Raw genomic sequence first — 15,952 nt, 5'->3', positions numbered from 1 at the left:
ACTTTTGGCGACTTTTCCGGGAACGTCACCTCACCCCTCCACCTCTCCACCACTCGACCCCTCGGCGCCCTCGTTGCACCGCAAGACAGCTCATCGGGTAACAATGTGAGCAGAACAACAAGCAGTTCGTGATACAATCGTGGCCAATGGGGATTCCTCACTTGACCACCTTCTTGCGACCGTATGCGAGCTTGGAGTCGCTGGTCGGACAAGCTGCCGTGATCGACGGCCCTGCTTTATGGTAGGTCCTAGATGATGAGGCGATCCTTGCCATTGATGTACCAGGGCTAATCCGGGGTCTTCCAGTTATCACATCTACTACCTCTGCTTGAGCCAGAGACCCTCTGCGCGGAATGCTTTCGAGGCGGCGCCTTCATATGAAGAACTCGGGAACGCAGCTATCCAGCGGCTTAATGGACTACGGGAGAGTGGTGTGTCTATGTGAGATTGTGGTATACGGCGTTAGGGATTACAACGAGGCTGACTGCCAATTATAGCCAGAAGATTTATTTCGATGGCTACCTGCCGCCTTCGAAGCTTGAGGTCAGGTTGGAAAGACTGAGAGGACTGACGAAACGGTTGAATGATTACTATCAAGCAAATCCAGTACCTTGCCGGCTTGCCATTGTCGCTGGAGAAACTGACCCTGGATATCTATTTGCTCGTGAATCTATCCGCTCGAGCCTAACGACACTTCCTCCAAACCCGTTCTTGGTCCCAGCAATTATTGATGCCTTGGGAAGGTCGGAACGATATAAATCTCTGGCCGAAGTCGTTCCTGGCGAGGCAGATCTATACTGTGCCAGATACTCGAAGCTTAGCGGCACAATCATTTTCACCGGAGATTCCGACCTTCTCATCCATGATCTAGGTGCAGATGGAGCCGTCAGTTTTTTCAAAGACATCGAAGCTTCGCTTGACAGTGAACCTCTCACTCTGCGTAGCCTTGTTTATCATCCGGCAACTATTGCTGGACGGCTAACCCTGCCAAAGCCTCATGGATTACATGCTCTGGCTTTCGAGCTTATCAAGGATAGCCATGGCACTTTCAAGAAGTTACTAGCACAGGCAACTACACTAAAAGCCATCAATGCTGACGAATGTGAGTATGTGGAATTCAGCAAGGAGTACAAATCTCTCCCGCTGGACCTCACACCTGACCGCAGTGAATTCTCGCCGAGATTCTTGGAAGTCCTGCAAAAGTTGGATCCTAGAATTTCTGAGTATGTCATGCAGTTCCCCAGTCTTGCCAAATGCGCTGGTAGAACACCAACGGCAGCCAAATCCGAGATGGACTCCCGTCACGTTTTCCTTCCATTCCTTCTTGATTGTCCTGCTCGCACTAACGCCTGGGTGGTGTCGACCTCTTTACGACAATTGGCATATGGGCTCATCAAAAACATTGTTCCAAAAGCCGAACAACAGTTCGACGTCTTCGAGCACAGAAGGCAGAGTAATATAAATGGGAAGGGGGTTCAGCTTCCAAATCTCGAGAATATTCCTGAAGCTTGCGTAGCTCTTGTAAACCTCATTGATAAAATTCATTTGAAACTTCCCGCACTTTCTCTTCTTGACCGATGGATAGCTTTCATCGTGTGTCAGGATGTTGAGTGGTCATCCTCCGTTGGAAGAGCTGTACTCAGCAATTGCGTTTCTCAGGGATCACTCAATGTTGATCTCGGACCGAGTGATTCTAGACATTGCAATTGGGATATTATCCAATTCCTAGCTCAAGTACAGAGCACATTTTACTCTCTCAGAATGCTTCAACAAATTATTAGACTTTCGGTTTTTCATCATGACAGCACTTCATGTCCAGAAGTAATGACCATGCTGCACCATCGTCTAGAAACTCTTCCACAGTTGGGTGAGATCCCGGACCTTAGATCTGTGGCTTCGCTCGTCGGCAAAATTAGGGACATGAGTATGGTGAAAGCGGCTTATGAGATACTAGGAATTGAGGATGAGAAGTCTCCTGAACTTCAAGAATCCTCCAAGAGGGCAAAGAAAAAGCGAAGAATGGGTGAAGGCCAAACTCAGCCTTCGAATAGCAAGAAAAAGTTGAACAATCCTTTTGCATTACTAGATGCTGAGTGAACTTGAAGGCACTACCGGGAGTAGTTGGTCTGGTACTCATCATTTCTCAAGTTGAGTTATTGCCTTTTGACAAAGCAGAAGGAAACCTGCTCTTTGAGAAAATGATGTAATGCTCAAGAGAAAACAAAATATGAACCTTGTTTACTGTTTACACGGTGGGCAGTCAGCGTAGCCGCGTCGGTTAAGGATAGATCTGAGAAAGGCGCGTCGTCTCGCCTAGTCAATGAATATTTCCTCCAAAACATTCCACTTTCTACCACGCAAGTCAACAACACGCCTTCTGAACCACCGCGAGGTCCTAGGACAATCTTCGCTCTCCTACTCATAGGTCCAGAGAGTGTTAGATATCGTGCAGCACAACTGATTTTGAGCACAGTCTCAGCAATGGATCATAACGGCAACAAAGAACATGGTTTGGCAACGAACAGTGTGGAGACGAGCCTGATTGACGAACCTACACAGAGTATGGAGAGAATAGAGGCGCCTGAAGTAAAGCTATTGGGAACAGACTTGGACGATGAGCTTATGAAAGAAGGGCCACGAGCAACTGTTGTCAATAGTTCTCGACCCTCTGCCAGGGGGCAATCAAACACCTCATCTTTCGACGAATTCAAGGTTTCTGCTGGAGGAGCCTCTAACTCGGGCACACCGCTTCCTACCAATGACAATCAAGGGCTAGTATCCATGCCTAGCGCAGACTACGATATGAGCAGTGAGTTCACCCGTACATCCCTGCTGCAAGCAAAACTGACCGAGGGCACCCTAGCAGGTACAGTTACAAGAGACAGCCAGCCATATCCCGCTATACAAGATGACGACCCAAATCAGACCTCCTTGGCCTCGTATAGTCAGGATTCTGATCTCCAAATCTCTAACGTTCTAGATCGCTCTGTCAGGCACTTGCTTCTCCACCCGTCACCACAGAGACAACCAAGTGGATTCTGGGACCCTTCTGTAGCATTGTCAGGACTTTCTTTGCTGCCGTCGTCTTTATCGCCAACCGCGGCAAACCCTACCAATGCGTACGACAGGTTCAGTCCCTTTAACCGTCTCCCTTACGAGATTCGACTAGCTATTGTAAGTAACCAGAGCCTAACATTCTTATTTTCCCCAGAACAATTAATGGGATATATTGTACCTGGTATATCACTTTTGCAACACCAATGTTTTGTAAATTGTTCTTATGCCCTACAACCCTCTCTCTCTTGTTTTAGCAACTACTGACTTCTTGATGATCTAGTGGAAACTCAGTCTCGACATGAGCCCGCGAAACGTCAAAGTTCACTACGATCAGGTAGTTGGAAAGTTCAACAACTTGACTCGAGCGCCGGCCAACCTCCACGTCTGCCAAGAATCTCGGAATCTTGCTCTGAACATCTGGAAGCCTGAATTCGAGACCCCGGGTCATCCTGCTGGTGTTCCCCTCAACATGGAAACTGATACCGTACGATTAAACTGGGAACCTTTCCATCTTGGTATTCTCACCTCACTTACTCTTCCAAAAATTCGATTTTTGGAGCTACGAGCAAGCGATTTATCGCGAAGAGATGTAGCCAGGACAGCCACTGTATTAATTGGCCTCACGTCTGTTGAAACCATTACCATTCTCTCGCATCCTCTTCAGCCAATGATACCCTTTCCCACGGTAACTTTCGCATATCTCGGACGACTCCATCTTCTGGGGTCCCGCGACCCCACCGCGAGATATCAGGAGTCCTATATCCTGTATTATATGCTCAATGCGTATTTCTTTGCCCATCGATTCGCTAACCCTGGGCTGCCAATACCGGCTCTGATGTTCGCCGTGGCAAGGTAGATGGGTCACAGGCAGACTAAACCGTGGTATTGAAGGACACTAAACACGGGAAATTAACTTCGTCGCAAGTTCAGAAGTTATGGATACAAATCAAGGCGGGTTCATGATAACAGACACAATGGAGGACATGTTGCTTTGGGGGCTGGATGAGAGCATGGATAAGAAATGGGGAAGCCTATGCCTTTGCATCGGTAGCTGTAGGATGTATCGTGGTGGTGGTCTCAAGCGTTTTTCTTTGGCAATCAAAACATAAAAAAAAATTGAAAATCTGTACGAGTACTTGATGGTCCAAACTTCATGCCGTGCATCAACCTCCACCATTATCCACCGCACTATTTGACGCGAAGCATCATCTCAAGCTGTAGGTATGGCAAAACAACAACTCCATCGAGAATTGAGGTCACATGACGGACCCGAATTCCCAGAACAGAACCCCAAGCGAATCGCGCTAATGCCCCCCTTTTTAAGATCAGCGCCTGTAAGTTGTTGATCTTGAACCTTCTAGGAAGTGTAAGAAGTTCCAATAATGCGTGTTATAAAATCTTGAGATTGTGATAAAGTAATGGCCAAATAGAGGTGGAAATCGGGGGTCTTGAAATTGAGGTCGAAGGTGGGAAGGTATAGCTCCAGCCTCCAAGTTCAGGAATCGCATTTGGCTCGACTTTTTGATAGCTTCCCAACCCGCTTCAGGAATATGAAATCTGACATCAAGTTTGCGAGTTTTGCTGCGGCCGTCATGGGATTTGGCATGCGTCTGCACGTTTGCGGTAGACATTGAAAACAAATGTGCCAGGTTGACGACGACTGTGAGCGACGGTCATGGACTCATAGTTTTGACAAGGAGCTGCGCGCATGGAAAGCAGAAGGCAAAGAAGCGGGCTATCTGGTGAATCTGGTAGACATGCTGGCAAGGACTACCGGAGTGTCATAAATTCCGCTTCCAAGCGGATCAACCTCAGAATTCAGTACCAGAAAGCTACTATGATATTGGAAACACAACATCTTATGTTTCATGGAGGCAGTTGCAAAAGGTACATTGATTTGAAAATCAGATCCATGATCGCAGCATCTAACATCTTCACATTCAGGTTCTTCTCACAACCACCAAATCCTTGACTTAGCCGCTTATAAATTCAGAGTACTCGAGTCCTAGGCTTCTCCAAGAAGTTGTTCGTCTACGGTGAGTGCATTGCGTACCGTCCTGAATAAGGAACCTGTCTCTGAGTGGCGTGTCTCAGTAGGTAAGGTAGCTATACACCGCCATTATCCGGCCAGTCCAAGAACCGCCCATTCTTTTCATCGGAATACAGCCTAGATATCATTGTCAATTCGGAATCGGAGTATCTACTCCACCACTCGCCACCCACATTCCGCAGTTTCATACCTCAATAGTTGGGTTCGGGACTGTAGCTGCGGTGTTGGATGAAACCGAAACCGATCGATACCTACAGACACGAGTTCAACTGGGCGGACTCAGCCAATAGTCATCCTATTACGTTGTCCCGGCAACAGGATAGACCAAAACGCAGCAGGCCATTTGAGCATAACCAAGGGGCGCCTGCGGCCTGTCTGTCCATTCTCCTGTTGTTGCCATGACTTGTTCATATGTCTCTTTCTTTCTTTCTTTCTTCTATTTGAGTTCGGGACATTCCACGTCGCAAGATGTCTGACTCTGACCTCTCATTGAACGGCTCACACTTTGTCGAGTCCATGGGACTATGCAGGAAAGAAAGATGCGAGCTATAATCGCAGCCCCGTTTCTCACCGTGTATATATAGCATTCATTCATCAAGTCGCGACGACATGGAACGGCAGGCAAAAGATATCAATTTATCTCCGTCTTCGAGGTCCTCATGGATGGTGCCCGCCCCTAGCAGCGCGTCAGGGTTATGAGACATATTCTCATTTAGCTTCTACCGTTGACGACCGTTGACAAGGCCGGCTAACCTCCCGAATTAGAATGATGGCTGCAGCCTGCAGATAATGTTACTCCGGCATTTGAAAAGGGCTCGAGGGTCTTGATCGTCGCCTCGCTTATACCTGGTCTCCGACTCTCAACGTCGTTCCGGTTTATACATACGTTGTACAAAAGACCAGCCATTTCGACCCCTTGCGGAGTGGAAAAAGCCTTGATAATACGGTTAAGTTGGTCAAGTGCCGAAGAGTGGCGTTGGCGGTGTGGATTGCGGGGATACTATGGGGCGATCCGCCTTTTTCCCACCTACCACGTTGTTTCAGGGTCACCAACCAGTTGACCTCATAATGAACCAAATGACTGAGCACAGAATCAATTTATTCGATGATACTCTGTGCGTAGGACAGTTGGCTTCGTACAACTCTCCAGGAGTTGGCTCGGCCCGCGAAGGGAAATGGATTAAGGCCAATGAGAAGCATGGTCCGAATCGTGTAGGGTCGACTAGTTTCACGGGATCAACCCCTATGGCCCCTAAAGACTTCCAGTATACGTTTTTGATTCACTTCTCGGCCTATTTTCTTATCTGTTCTATCTTCGCCGGTCTTTCCTTCTTCTTCCAACCCCTCCAAACTCTGTTCTTTCTCACCAATTTATACCATCCTCGATCTCTCTTCTTCGGAGTCCAACGATTCTCATTTTACTCTTCTACTCTAATCTTACTCTTCTACTCTCCTCTTTCAGTTCACTTGAAGTTCCCGAATCTCACAGTGGTGTGACTATGGAAGGCAATACAATGTTGGCTACACCCCCGAACAGTACAATAGACGTTCCAAAGAAGGATAAGTCCTATCCTCTTCCTAGAGATGCTGCCGAGACCAAAAGGTAGTTCAGGAATTGATAACATGCAGAAAGGAAGCCTATCTAACATATGGCAGGCTCAACGATCAGCACAGTCTTTTCAAGATATACTGTGGTCAAAACCTGATCCATCCTTCGATCCCCAAAGAAAAGATCCAGAATATCGCAGATATAGGTACCGGCACTGGGTAAGTGAGATCCCCTGAAAGCTTGAATTGTTGCTAAACCTTGTAGTATTTGGCTTAAAGATGCGGCAGAGCTTTTGACAACGATCCCAACTGAAAGTGGGAATGGGCGATCGTATAGCGGCTTCGATATATCCCCTCTTCAGTTTCCCAAAGTTCACCAGAAGGGGATGCAATTCTCTGTTCACGACCTGCTTGAACCCTTTCCAGTGGAATATCACGGAAAGTATGATTTAGTTCACCTCCGCTTCCTGCTTGCTGCGCTGAAGGAAGATGATGTCAAAATTGCCGTCAAGAATATCGTCGCCCTACTAAGTATGATTCTCGACCCTGCCGGGTATAGATTGACTAACTAGACCAGGACCTAATGGTTATGTGCAATGGGATGACCTGCGCTACGGCTTTGCATACAATCGCAAAGCGCCCGACGAGCTCAGGGCTTCTGACCAGGTTGCTGAGGATTTCAGCGCCAAATTCGGCGTCATTCGAAACCTGCCTGGTCTGATCACGGAGAATTTCAAAAAAGAGGGACTCCAAGGCGTGATCAAGTACGAGCATCCGCCTCCTGATACGGAGGAGAAGATTGCTGCCGCGAAGGCGCTCCGCCTGGAAATGGCGGCGGTTATGCCACGAGTGTTTCTGGAAGTAGGCCTGGCTAAAACTGAGGAAGAGGCAAAGGAGATGACTGGGAGAAACGTGATGACGCTCCAGAAACACTTTGATCAGGGCTTGTATCCTATTCTACCTTTGGAACGGGTCATTGGACAGAAGGTCTAACAGAATGCTGAATGTGAATGGTGTAAGGCTTCTTTTACTCAACAACATGGATTACTTTTGCTGTGCACCGGGCTCTTAGATCTCGTCACTGTCATTGGGAATAGTGTTTCTACAGTAATAATCCCCTGGAGTACTTTTCTGAAGGCACAGATGTCCCAAGGGACAAGGGACAGAATCACGTGTTTCCACTTATGTCTTAGTCATCTCCCTCGTAATCGCGTTCTCTCGTCCCATTATTCCAACTCCTTTCTTTCTTCTTCTTCTTCTTCTTCTTCTTCTTCTCTACCATCTCAGACCAGCTCCACTTGATCAAGTCTTGGCTATTGTTCGGTCGTTTATTTTCTCTTCTTTAAGTTGTTCAACATTCGGGCTGGGCGACTTCTTCAAGATGCCGGTTGGTACCGTTGTGAGTCAGGCCGAGCCAAGTCTGCCGATAATCCTGGTCTGGTTCTCTGCTTCTTGAGTTGCGCCATTTCATGCCTTGTTGCCCGACAGCTCTTAAAGGCTGTGAATAGAACCTCCTTTTCCCTTTTCCTCCTCTCTCTCCACACTATTTCCTTTTCTCTCATCGAGCTCCTCAGTGATAGTTTCACTTCAACATCTATCGCATCTCTCCTTTCGTTAAGTCAAGAAACATGAGTTCTAGCACCGAAGATGCAGCGCGGACAATCCTGGTCTCGTGCAAACAGACGCGATTCCACATCGACAATCCGGCCTATCAGGAGGCGAGTTTCACACCCCTATCTATTTTGGGAAATGCCTTGTGTTGATGATATAACAGCTGGATATCGAAGGGCTCAATATCACCGTTACATCAGGGACGGGAAAGTCGGGCGCAAAATTGAAAGGAAAAGCACGAGCTGAGGGTCTCGAGATATTAGTTAATGGCCACCTGAAGCTCAAGGCTGGCGTTCACTACGCGCTGGTCGGACGGAATGGCACGGGTAAATCTAGTAAGTGTCACTTCTTATCTGCCTGCTACCTGGGTTGTGTGACACTGCCCTTTGAAAAACAGGTGAAACGCAGGATTGGATAATCTATAAGACTGACATTCGCAATCAGCGATTCTGAAAGCTATAGCTGAGAAGCTCATCCCCGGCATCCCGATCCAGACAAGGATTTCAATTCTCCAGCAAACTTCCACAGATGGCCAGAATGCAGTAAACGTGAGCGAGTCTGGTGAAGCAAGTCTAGCTACCTCTTCTAGCAGGCCGCTTTCTGTCCTGGAAAATGTCATTGACAAAGTAACGTCACGAAATGATATACAGCACGAGATTGATGGCAAGTTTCACCAATCACTAAATTCCAACGCCTGGCTTACCTCATAACTTGCAGTTCTCTCCAGGGGACTTGATGATCAGGTCAACAATGCTTTTGCTCCCCTTCGAGCTTTCCGTCAAGTTCAGCATGAACGGTTAAAGAGAGAGCTTTTTGAGCATGACAAGGATGCTAGACTCAGAAGCGGGGCCAGAGGTATGGCAGCCCGGAAAGCGCTGATTGCGTTCGAAAAGAAGGTTGCAGAATCGGCAGAACGGTGAGAACAGTACTCCATGTATTCGAGTCCAACCACTAATATCTAGTTAGCCTTGAGCAAGGAGATGATAAGATCGACGAAGGAACTCTGGAGGAAGAAACTCTTGCTGCAGGTGATCTACTGGCAGAACTTCAATCGCAGCTTGAGCCGGCACGGATTTCTGAGATCGAGGTTAGAGCCCGAAACATTCTATCCGGTCTTGGGTTTCCGAACGCATTTCTTGAGAAGCCGGTCTCCACCTTATCAGGAGGTTGGCGGATGAGAACTCATCTCGCCAGCTGCCTTCTTCAACCCACTGATATTCTCATTCTTGACGAGCCCACAAATTTCCTCGACCTTCTGGGTATTATCTGGCTCCAGAGATTCCTTCTTCAACTTCGCGATGCCGGACCAAATCCACCCACGGTTGTTCTAGTTTCCCACGACCGCGATTTTGTTAATACTGTTTGCCAGGAACTCATAATCCTCCGAGATCACGAGCTTACCTATTTCAGAGGCGACCTCAACCTCTACGATGCGTCCATTCGGGAGAAGAAGCTGTACCTTGGCCGCATGAAAGAGGCCCAAGAAAAGCAAAAGGCTCACATTCAGCAGACCATCCAACAAAATATCAAGCAAGGGAAAGCAACCGGAGACGAAAACAAGCTTCGCCAAGCAAAGTCTCGACAAAAGAAACTGGACAACCGAATGGGAATGGAGAAAAGTGCATCTGGAGGTCGATTCAAACTAAACCGGGATCTGACCGGATACCATCTGACTGCCAGGGCCGAGATCGATGTCCCCGTGGACGAGAAAGGGGTATCAATTGTCCTCCCAGACGCTCCAGATCTTCGTTTCCCCGGTCCCCTCGTTTCCATCGAAGGGGTAACATTCAAATACCCCACGGTCAAGAAGGCACAACAAGCAGTGCCAACCGTTCTTCAAGATATTGACCTTACGATCCATATGGGCGACCGCATCGGAATCGTCGGCTTGAACGGCTGCGGAAAATCAACTCTGATAAAGCTCATCACCGACGTAACCAAACCCACCAAGGGTTCCGTGACCCACCATCCCCGTCTACGGATGGGATATTATTCCCAACACGCCGTCGAAGACCTCCAAGCTCTGGGGACCAACGAATCAGACCTCACCGCTCTCTCCCTCCTCACACGCGACGTAGAGGGGGAATTGGATGAAGGCGAGCTCCGCGGGCTCCTCGGCTCCCTCGGTCTCCCCGGCCGCGTCGCCTCCGACGTGCCCCTAACCAAGCTCTCGGGAGGCCAGCTAGTGCGTCTCGCACTCGCACGGCTCCTGTGGAAATGTCCGCAGCTCCTAGTCCTCGACGAGATCACCACGCATCTAGATTTCCACACTGTGACGGCGTTGGCGGATGCGTTGCACGCGTGGAACGGAGCGATTCTGGTGGTGAGCCACGATCGGTTCCTGGTGAGGCGGGTGGTGCAGGGAGAGAAAGAAAGCGTTGATGAAGAAGGAGACGAGGAGGAGGAGGAGAGTAGTGGGGAGGAAGATGCGGGCTTAAAAAGACGAACAGTGTATTTGTTGAAGAGTGGACGCATGACGGTTCTTGAAAAGGGCGTAAGAGCCTTCGAGGACAGTTTGGAGAAGAGGGTCGAGAAGCTGTTGGCTTCATGAAAGGGGAATTTCTAGCTAGTAATTCTAAAACTTGAGCTGGTTGGCCTGCCGCATAGTATATATACCATGCGTGATGTGCATGCATACGAGCTTGTTGGACCTCCCTCCCCTAGTTCATATCCAGTAATCCAAGTACAAATATCAATCAATCAATCAGCTCAATACCATTACCTAATGATCCATTATTCTATAATACCAACAAGAACAATAAACAATACTTCACTTCAAAAATCCCTTTATGAAACAAGGAAGGTCATCACCAAGACTAGTTAGTAGGCTAGAATGTTGTACAATCATTGTATTGGAGATTCCACCCCAATGTTTGATATATGATGAGAAGAACTCTGTCGAAAACGAAATGAAAAACAAGACACAAGAGAGGAATTTTGCTTGTGTGCGAACGCTCTGCACATGTATGTAATGTTTAGACCCCAGACACAACTCTACCAAAAGCAAAAACAAAAGGAAAAGAGGAAAATGTCCCTAAACACCAACCCGGCCTTCCAGAAAACCCTTCAAGAGACGTGGAAAATACGCGCTAAGCTTACAACAACAACAACTCAATCAATCAATCAATCAATCAATCATCTCCCTCTCTACCTTTCAGTTCTTTTCCCTGTGCTTCTCTTCTTTCTGCGTTCGTTCTTTCTCCACCACTCCTTTGAGGACTCGGAGTTTCTCCTCTGTCACTCGTATCGCATCTTCTACTTCTCGGTTCTGCATCTTCTCTTCCTTCAGCCGATCCTGAATCACCGTTGCCTCGGCCTGCATCCTCGCGGCGTTATGCATGCTCTCCATACCCACGCGGTCTTCAAGCCACGCCCATAGCTCGCTCTCTTCTCTCCGCCAAAGCTCCTCATACGCGGCTATGCGCTCGGGAGTTCCTACCGAGCCTACATCTACTCCCCTGGAGACTCCCTTAAGGCCAAATCGGAACCAGCTCGCGACTAGCAAGCCAACTAGGAGACCATACATCATATTCCCGCTTATCAGCGGTTTGAGAATATCAGCTAGCGGGCTCAATATAGGTCGTACTGCTTCCAGAGGACCCCATTGTGCAGCGGCTGGTTTGGACTCTGATGTTCCATCAGTGGTCCGGGAGACAGCTTTCGCTTCCCTGGTTTTGCGGGTCTTCTTGGTCTTCTTGACCACGGCGCCGCTGACCGTTGGGCGGCGAGAAGAAAGGCTTGCTTTCAAGGAAGCCACGATATCCTTAGCATATTGCACTTGGCCGTCGTTGGCACCTTTTTCGATAGGCCCTGTATACAGTTAGAGGGTGAAAAGTTTGACAAAAGGGGGGAACGTACCTTTTAGCCAACTCTTTCCTGTCCATTCGATGGCACAGTTCATTTGGAGACGAGTTGCGTTACCTTCTGCCCACGAGAGGCAGTACCTCGTCTTCGTGCTGAAGACGTTCCCGCTCGGAACGTCGGGAGTTTGGGTCGAGATTGTTACCGAGACGGACCTCTCAAAGTCGAGTGCATCAAGAGTTTCCGTACATACGCATTTCGTCTGTTTAGGCCCAATGGAACCATTGAGAGGCTTGATATATGAGTAAGTCCTTACTTTGTTGTCAAGACCCAAGGGCTTCTTGTCTTCGGGCATTGTAAGTTCCAGACACTTTTGGTCCACAGTGAGCCAGTTTTTCATCCAAGTTATTGATGCCGGTCCAAACATGAGACTGTAAACCTTTCCAAGAGGAGCCGGAATGACTTCGTCTGCAATGATCTTGCTGTAATGGGTGTCCATGTCCGAGCAGTCCGTCGCCGCATGTGTCGCAGGACCAGGGAAGTCATCATCAGGGGGAGATGGAGCATCATCCTTCTTGTCCGTCGGGGCACCATTAGGGAGTGATGCGACAGCCAAAGGTTTGCGGCCGAAAGTCTTTTCCCCGCTATCGCTTCCTGCGACACTACCCTCGGCCTGAGTAAAGCTCATACTATCTCTCTCATCTTCATCTTCATCGTAGATCTCATCGTCCTCGTCCTCCTCACTGTCAGACTCTGATCCGCTTTGGCTTGCGGCTGCATTCCCATCAATTTTCTCGGTCTTGTCGCCCCCGCCAGTCTCATCAATACGGACTCCATTGATAGAACTTCGCAAGCTTGGATGTCCCAGTTTCCAAATGCCAACAATTAAATCATAAGTAGAATCTCGACTGGTAAAGCTTGCAAAGACGTTCTTAGCATGGAGAGTCGAGATGACCAATCCATTCTTGAAGACCAAGGCTGTACTTCTTTTTTCAACAGACACAATCTCGTCAAAACTCATTACCAAGGTCGTGACCCAACCAAAGATATTACTGCTGAAGCAAAGGTGCCCTTCCGAGACATAGAGTCGACCATGGGCAAGAATTTCTCTCTGTAAAGCACAGCTATAGTCTTCGATCAAATAATCATCATCCGGCACGCTTCTGAATAGTTGATGGAAGTCGCGGTTCCGCTTCTTGCTAGCGACAGCAAATCCAGTAATCTTAGGCGCACTTACTTGGGCGATGGGGTGTGCAACAGACGAATTTGCTGCAGCAATCGCAGCAGCAATGGTGGTTCCGGTAGCTGTAGAGCTTTCTCGCTTTCTCCGGAGGCCCCTAGAACTTCGTATGCTTCCACTGCGACGAATGCCACTCCTCCCTTCGAAAACACTACCGTTGGGCGGTGTCTCTGCTCCAGCAGGTGATGGCTCATAAATCGATCGAGGTCGCACAGTCGACTGGTTGTCTTCGGCCTGTGGTGTCGTTGAGATATCTGCGCTTTCTCCTAATCCATAATTCCCTGATCCAGAGACGGCGCTACTGGCTGATACGTCCCCTTCCCTCGTCTCCGACCTTCCTGTCGCTTCCTCTGAATCTTTTGAAGACATAGGATCAGTATTCTCAGAGATACCCAGATGGCTCAGACTAAGATCGCCCATGCCCAGTGTCTTGACTGCGGGCTCCTTCTCTTCTGTTTGATCCTCGGTATCCAATTCCTCTCCTATTGTCTCTACCTCGGGACTTTCTACCTCCTTGACTTCTTGGGGTCCACTCTTGTTTTTTCCACCTACAACGAGTGATGTATTTGCAATGCTGGAAGTCAATGTGTTCGCGGCGTTTTGTGCCGCAGATAAGACGCTGTTGAAGAAACCACTTTGAGTGGGAGTTGGAGTTATTGAGCCGTTTTCAGGGGTTGGTGCTAATGGCGCAGAGGTGATACTCGAGAGCTTACTAGGCCCTAATGCTGCTGATCCTGATCTCACCCTTCGGTGTGATATCATATTCCCCGAAGGGGACGTTACGACATTGGGGTTTGAAGTGATCGGGTCAGACGTTCCACGATCTCGCCCGGACGGAAAACGGGGTACGCTATGATCAGTAGGAGTTGGGGGCGTATTAACAATTATCGGGGCCAAATCGGTAGCGGGGGGTGTCCGCGGGCGATCATATGTATCAATCGGGTGAACTTTGGCGGGTTTGGGTCGTTCTGGAGAAGATCTCGTAGTGGACGGTTGCGACTGTTTATCAGGCAATATCGAGCCAATTTTCGAGACTACACTCCCTCGCCGCCCATCCGATGTGCTCTTTTCCTTCTCCTGCTGTAGGCGGTCAACTGCACTCGCTCCAGCCTTGCGCTCGGGACTTGAATGTTGACTTGAGGCCTTTCGACCCGGACGGAGAGCGTCCTTTAACCTGCCAACGGGCGATGGCGAGCGATTCTGAGATCCGTTGGTCGGGGCTCGAAGGTGGTTGGAAGGGAGGGAGAGCTCTGACTCGGAGGTCGCCAGCTTGCCGGGGCCTGGAGAGAAGGTCGCTGATCGCGGTGTAAGCGCGCCGTCGGGACGCACTGGAGAGAGGTTTTCACGGGGAGATGTCGTAGAGCGAAGGAGAGGAGACGATGTAGTTAAAAAGCCAAGTTGCGAAGGATTTGCTGACAATGAAGGAGAAGTCGAGAAGGGCCTGCGGCACAGGGACAAATTTAGCTATGTATCTGGATGGAGCTGCCAAGCTGCAAGGAACGAACACGTAATTAACGGGAACAGGAACAATCCGCCGCCGACGAGAGTGCCCGACTCTTGCGACCGGCGATTGAGGAACGGAGATCTCAAGCTTCAACAGTTGCAAAAAGAGAGGCAAGCAGGCAGTTGGTCGGGGGGTTGCGAGTGATTTCTGGGGGAGACGGTTACTGGGAGGGAGTGAAGCTGGAGATGCGAGGTGGAACGTTCCGACAGACGTCTTCGCTTCAGCAGCAGCGGTCTAGAAGACATGGGAATGAACCCCAGCAAATCCATCATCGAGGAGCAAGAAGAAGCGGTAAAAAAGGATCTACTCACGATTCAGTCTCCGAGTCATAGGTGAGCAGACTACTTCCATCGCCCGACCAGCTGCGGGTGACAGAGATCTTGCTGCCGTTGTCCTCCAGTGTCCCTCTCTCTGCGATGCTCCTCCCGCGAGCTGCCTCTGCACTTGCGCGCGCCTCTTCTTCCTTCTCGTGCTTCCTGCGCCGTCGCCTGCCTCTGAGCCCTCTGTGTCCATGTTGTTTGCCTCCATTTCCGGCCTCATCGTCGTCGAGATTGGTGTGGCTGTGGCTCTTCAACCTCTCAATTGCGCCCTCGATGGAATCTCGAACGCCGTGGCGACCATCGCTCTCCGTCCCAGTGCTAAGCAAGGAATCCGAGGCAGAGATTCGGTTCTTCCTGTGCCGGCGGCTTCTGGAGAGCATATGGCTCAACCCGTTGCGCGAAGACGGCTCTGATGTTTCCTCCATTGCGACGACGATGGGCCGAGTGTCTCAGGGCCAGTTGGCCAGTTGGATTAACCTATCGCATGCGAATGATCTTAGCACGCAATGGAGAGCAGTTCAATTCAATTGCGAGTGTAAAGTGTCTCGTGCTATCGTCAATGGTCGTTTGTAGAGCTCCTCGGGGCGTTCGGGATCGCTCAAGCCTGCGGGGCAGCCTCGATGCAACAATGGCTGCTGCGAGAACGGCTATTTGATAAGCTGCAATGCTATAGAGATGTAAATTGATGCGCGTGCCAATTGTCGCTGCGAAAGAAGATCGTCTTCTCTGTCATGGGTAGATTAATAGATGAGAGAGTTGAATATCCCACCTGCTTTTCCGCCTTCCCGCCGGCCTCGCGCGATTGGAGCCCCGCCGTCAAG

General features: G+C 49.4%; 6 protein-coding genes across 6 annotated transcripts; 5 read left to right on the top strand and 1 right to left on the bottom strand.

Annotated features, from left to right (window-relative positions):
* Window positions 1-60: 60 nt before the first annotated feature.
* Window positions 61-2,150, top strand: M430DRAFT_125621 (hypothetical protein). The gene is made up of 3 exons (XM_024861958.1): window positions 61-241; window positions 307-441; window positions 498-2,150. The coding sequence occupies exons 1-3, from the start codon at window positions 147-149 to the stop codon at window positions 2,095-2,097; spliced, it is 1,830 nt and encodes a 609-aa protein (XP_024718232.1). The 5' UTR covers window positions 61-146; the 3' UTR covers window positions 2,098-2,150.
* A 109-nt stretch (window positions 2,151-2,259) lies between these two features.
* Window positions 2,260-4,191, top strand: M430DRAFT_44185 (hypothetical protein). Its single transcript, XM_024867676.1, has 2 exons — window positions 2,260-3,174; window positions 3,338-4,191. Exons 1-2 carry the CDS (start codon window positions 2,482-2,484, stop codon window positions 3,911-3,913), a joined length of 1,269 nt encoding a protein of 422 aa, XP_024718231.1. The 5' UTR covers window positions 2,260-2,481; the 3' UTR covers window positions 3,914-4,191.
* Window positions 4,192-6,081: 1,890 nt separating this feature from the next.
* Window positions 6,082-6,885, top strand: M430DRAFT_168370 (hypothetical protein). The gene is made up of 2 exons (XM_024863538.1): window positions 6,082-6,710; window positions 6,764-6,885. The coding sequence occupies exon 1, from the start codon at window positions 6,110-6,112 to the stop codon at window positions 6,602-6,604; it is 495 nt and encodes a 164-aa protein (XP_024718230.1). The 5' UTR covers window positions 6,082-6,109; the 3' UTR covers window positions 6,605-6,710; window positions 6,764-6,885.
* On the top strand, window positions 6,392-8,116 carry M430DRAFT_168379 (hypothetical protein). Its single transcript, XM_024863539.1, has 4 exons — window positions 6,392-6,710; window positions 6,764-6,874; window positions 6,921-7,186; window positions 7,233-8,116. Exons 1-4 carry the CDS (start codon window positions 6,607-6,609, stop codon window positions 7,646-7,648), a joined length of 897 nt encoding a protein of 298 aa, XP_024718229.1. The 5' UTR covers window positions 6,392-6,606; the 3' UTR covers window positions 7,649-8,116.
* Window positions 8,117-8,176: 60 nt separating this feature from the next.
* Window positions 8,177-10,969, top strand: M430DRAFT_68503 (hypothetical protein). The gene is made up of 5 exons (XM_024869356.1): window positions 8,177-8,373; window positions 8,430-8,601; window positions 8,711-8,929; window positions 8,984-9,182; window positions 9,233-10,969. Exons 1-5 carry the CDS (start codon window positions 8,284-8,286, stop codon window positions 10,815-10,817), a joined length of 2,265 nt encoding a protein of 754 aa, XP_024718228.1. The 5' UTR covers window positions 8,177-8,283; the 3' UTR covers window positions 10,818-10,969.
* Window positions 10,970-11,420: 451 nt separating this feature from the next.
* Window positions 11,421-15,556, bottom strand: M430DRAFT_21330 (hypothetical protein; the record flags this gene model as incomplete). The annotated part of the gene is made up of 4 exons (XM_024864499.1): window positions 11,421-12,076; window positions 12,125-14,748; window positions 14,813-14,974; window positions 15,123-15,556. 4 exons carry the CDS (start codon window positions 15,554-15,556, stop codon window positions 11,421-11,423), a joined length of 3,876 nt encoding a protein of 1,291 aa, XP_024718227.1.
* Window positions 15,557-15,952: the final 396 nt, after the last annotated feature.

The sequence above is a fragment of the Amorphotheca resinae genome, assembly GCF_003019875.1.
Source record: "Amorphotheca resinae ATCC 22711 unplaced genomic scaffold M430scaffold_10, whole genome shotgun sequence".
Taxonomy (NCBI): domain Eukaryota; kingdom Fungi; phylum Ascomycota; class Leotiomycetes; order Helotiales; family Amorphothecaceae; genus Amorphotheca; species Amorphotheca resinae.
Note: the sequence above shows the minus strand (reverse complement) of the source record. Positions and strands in the feature narration are given on the sequence as shown.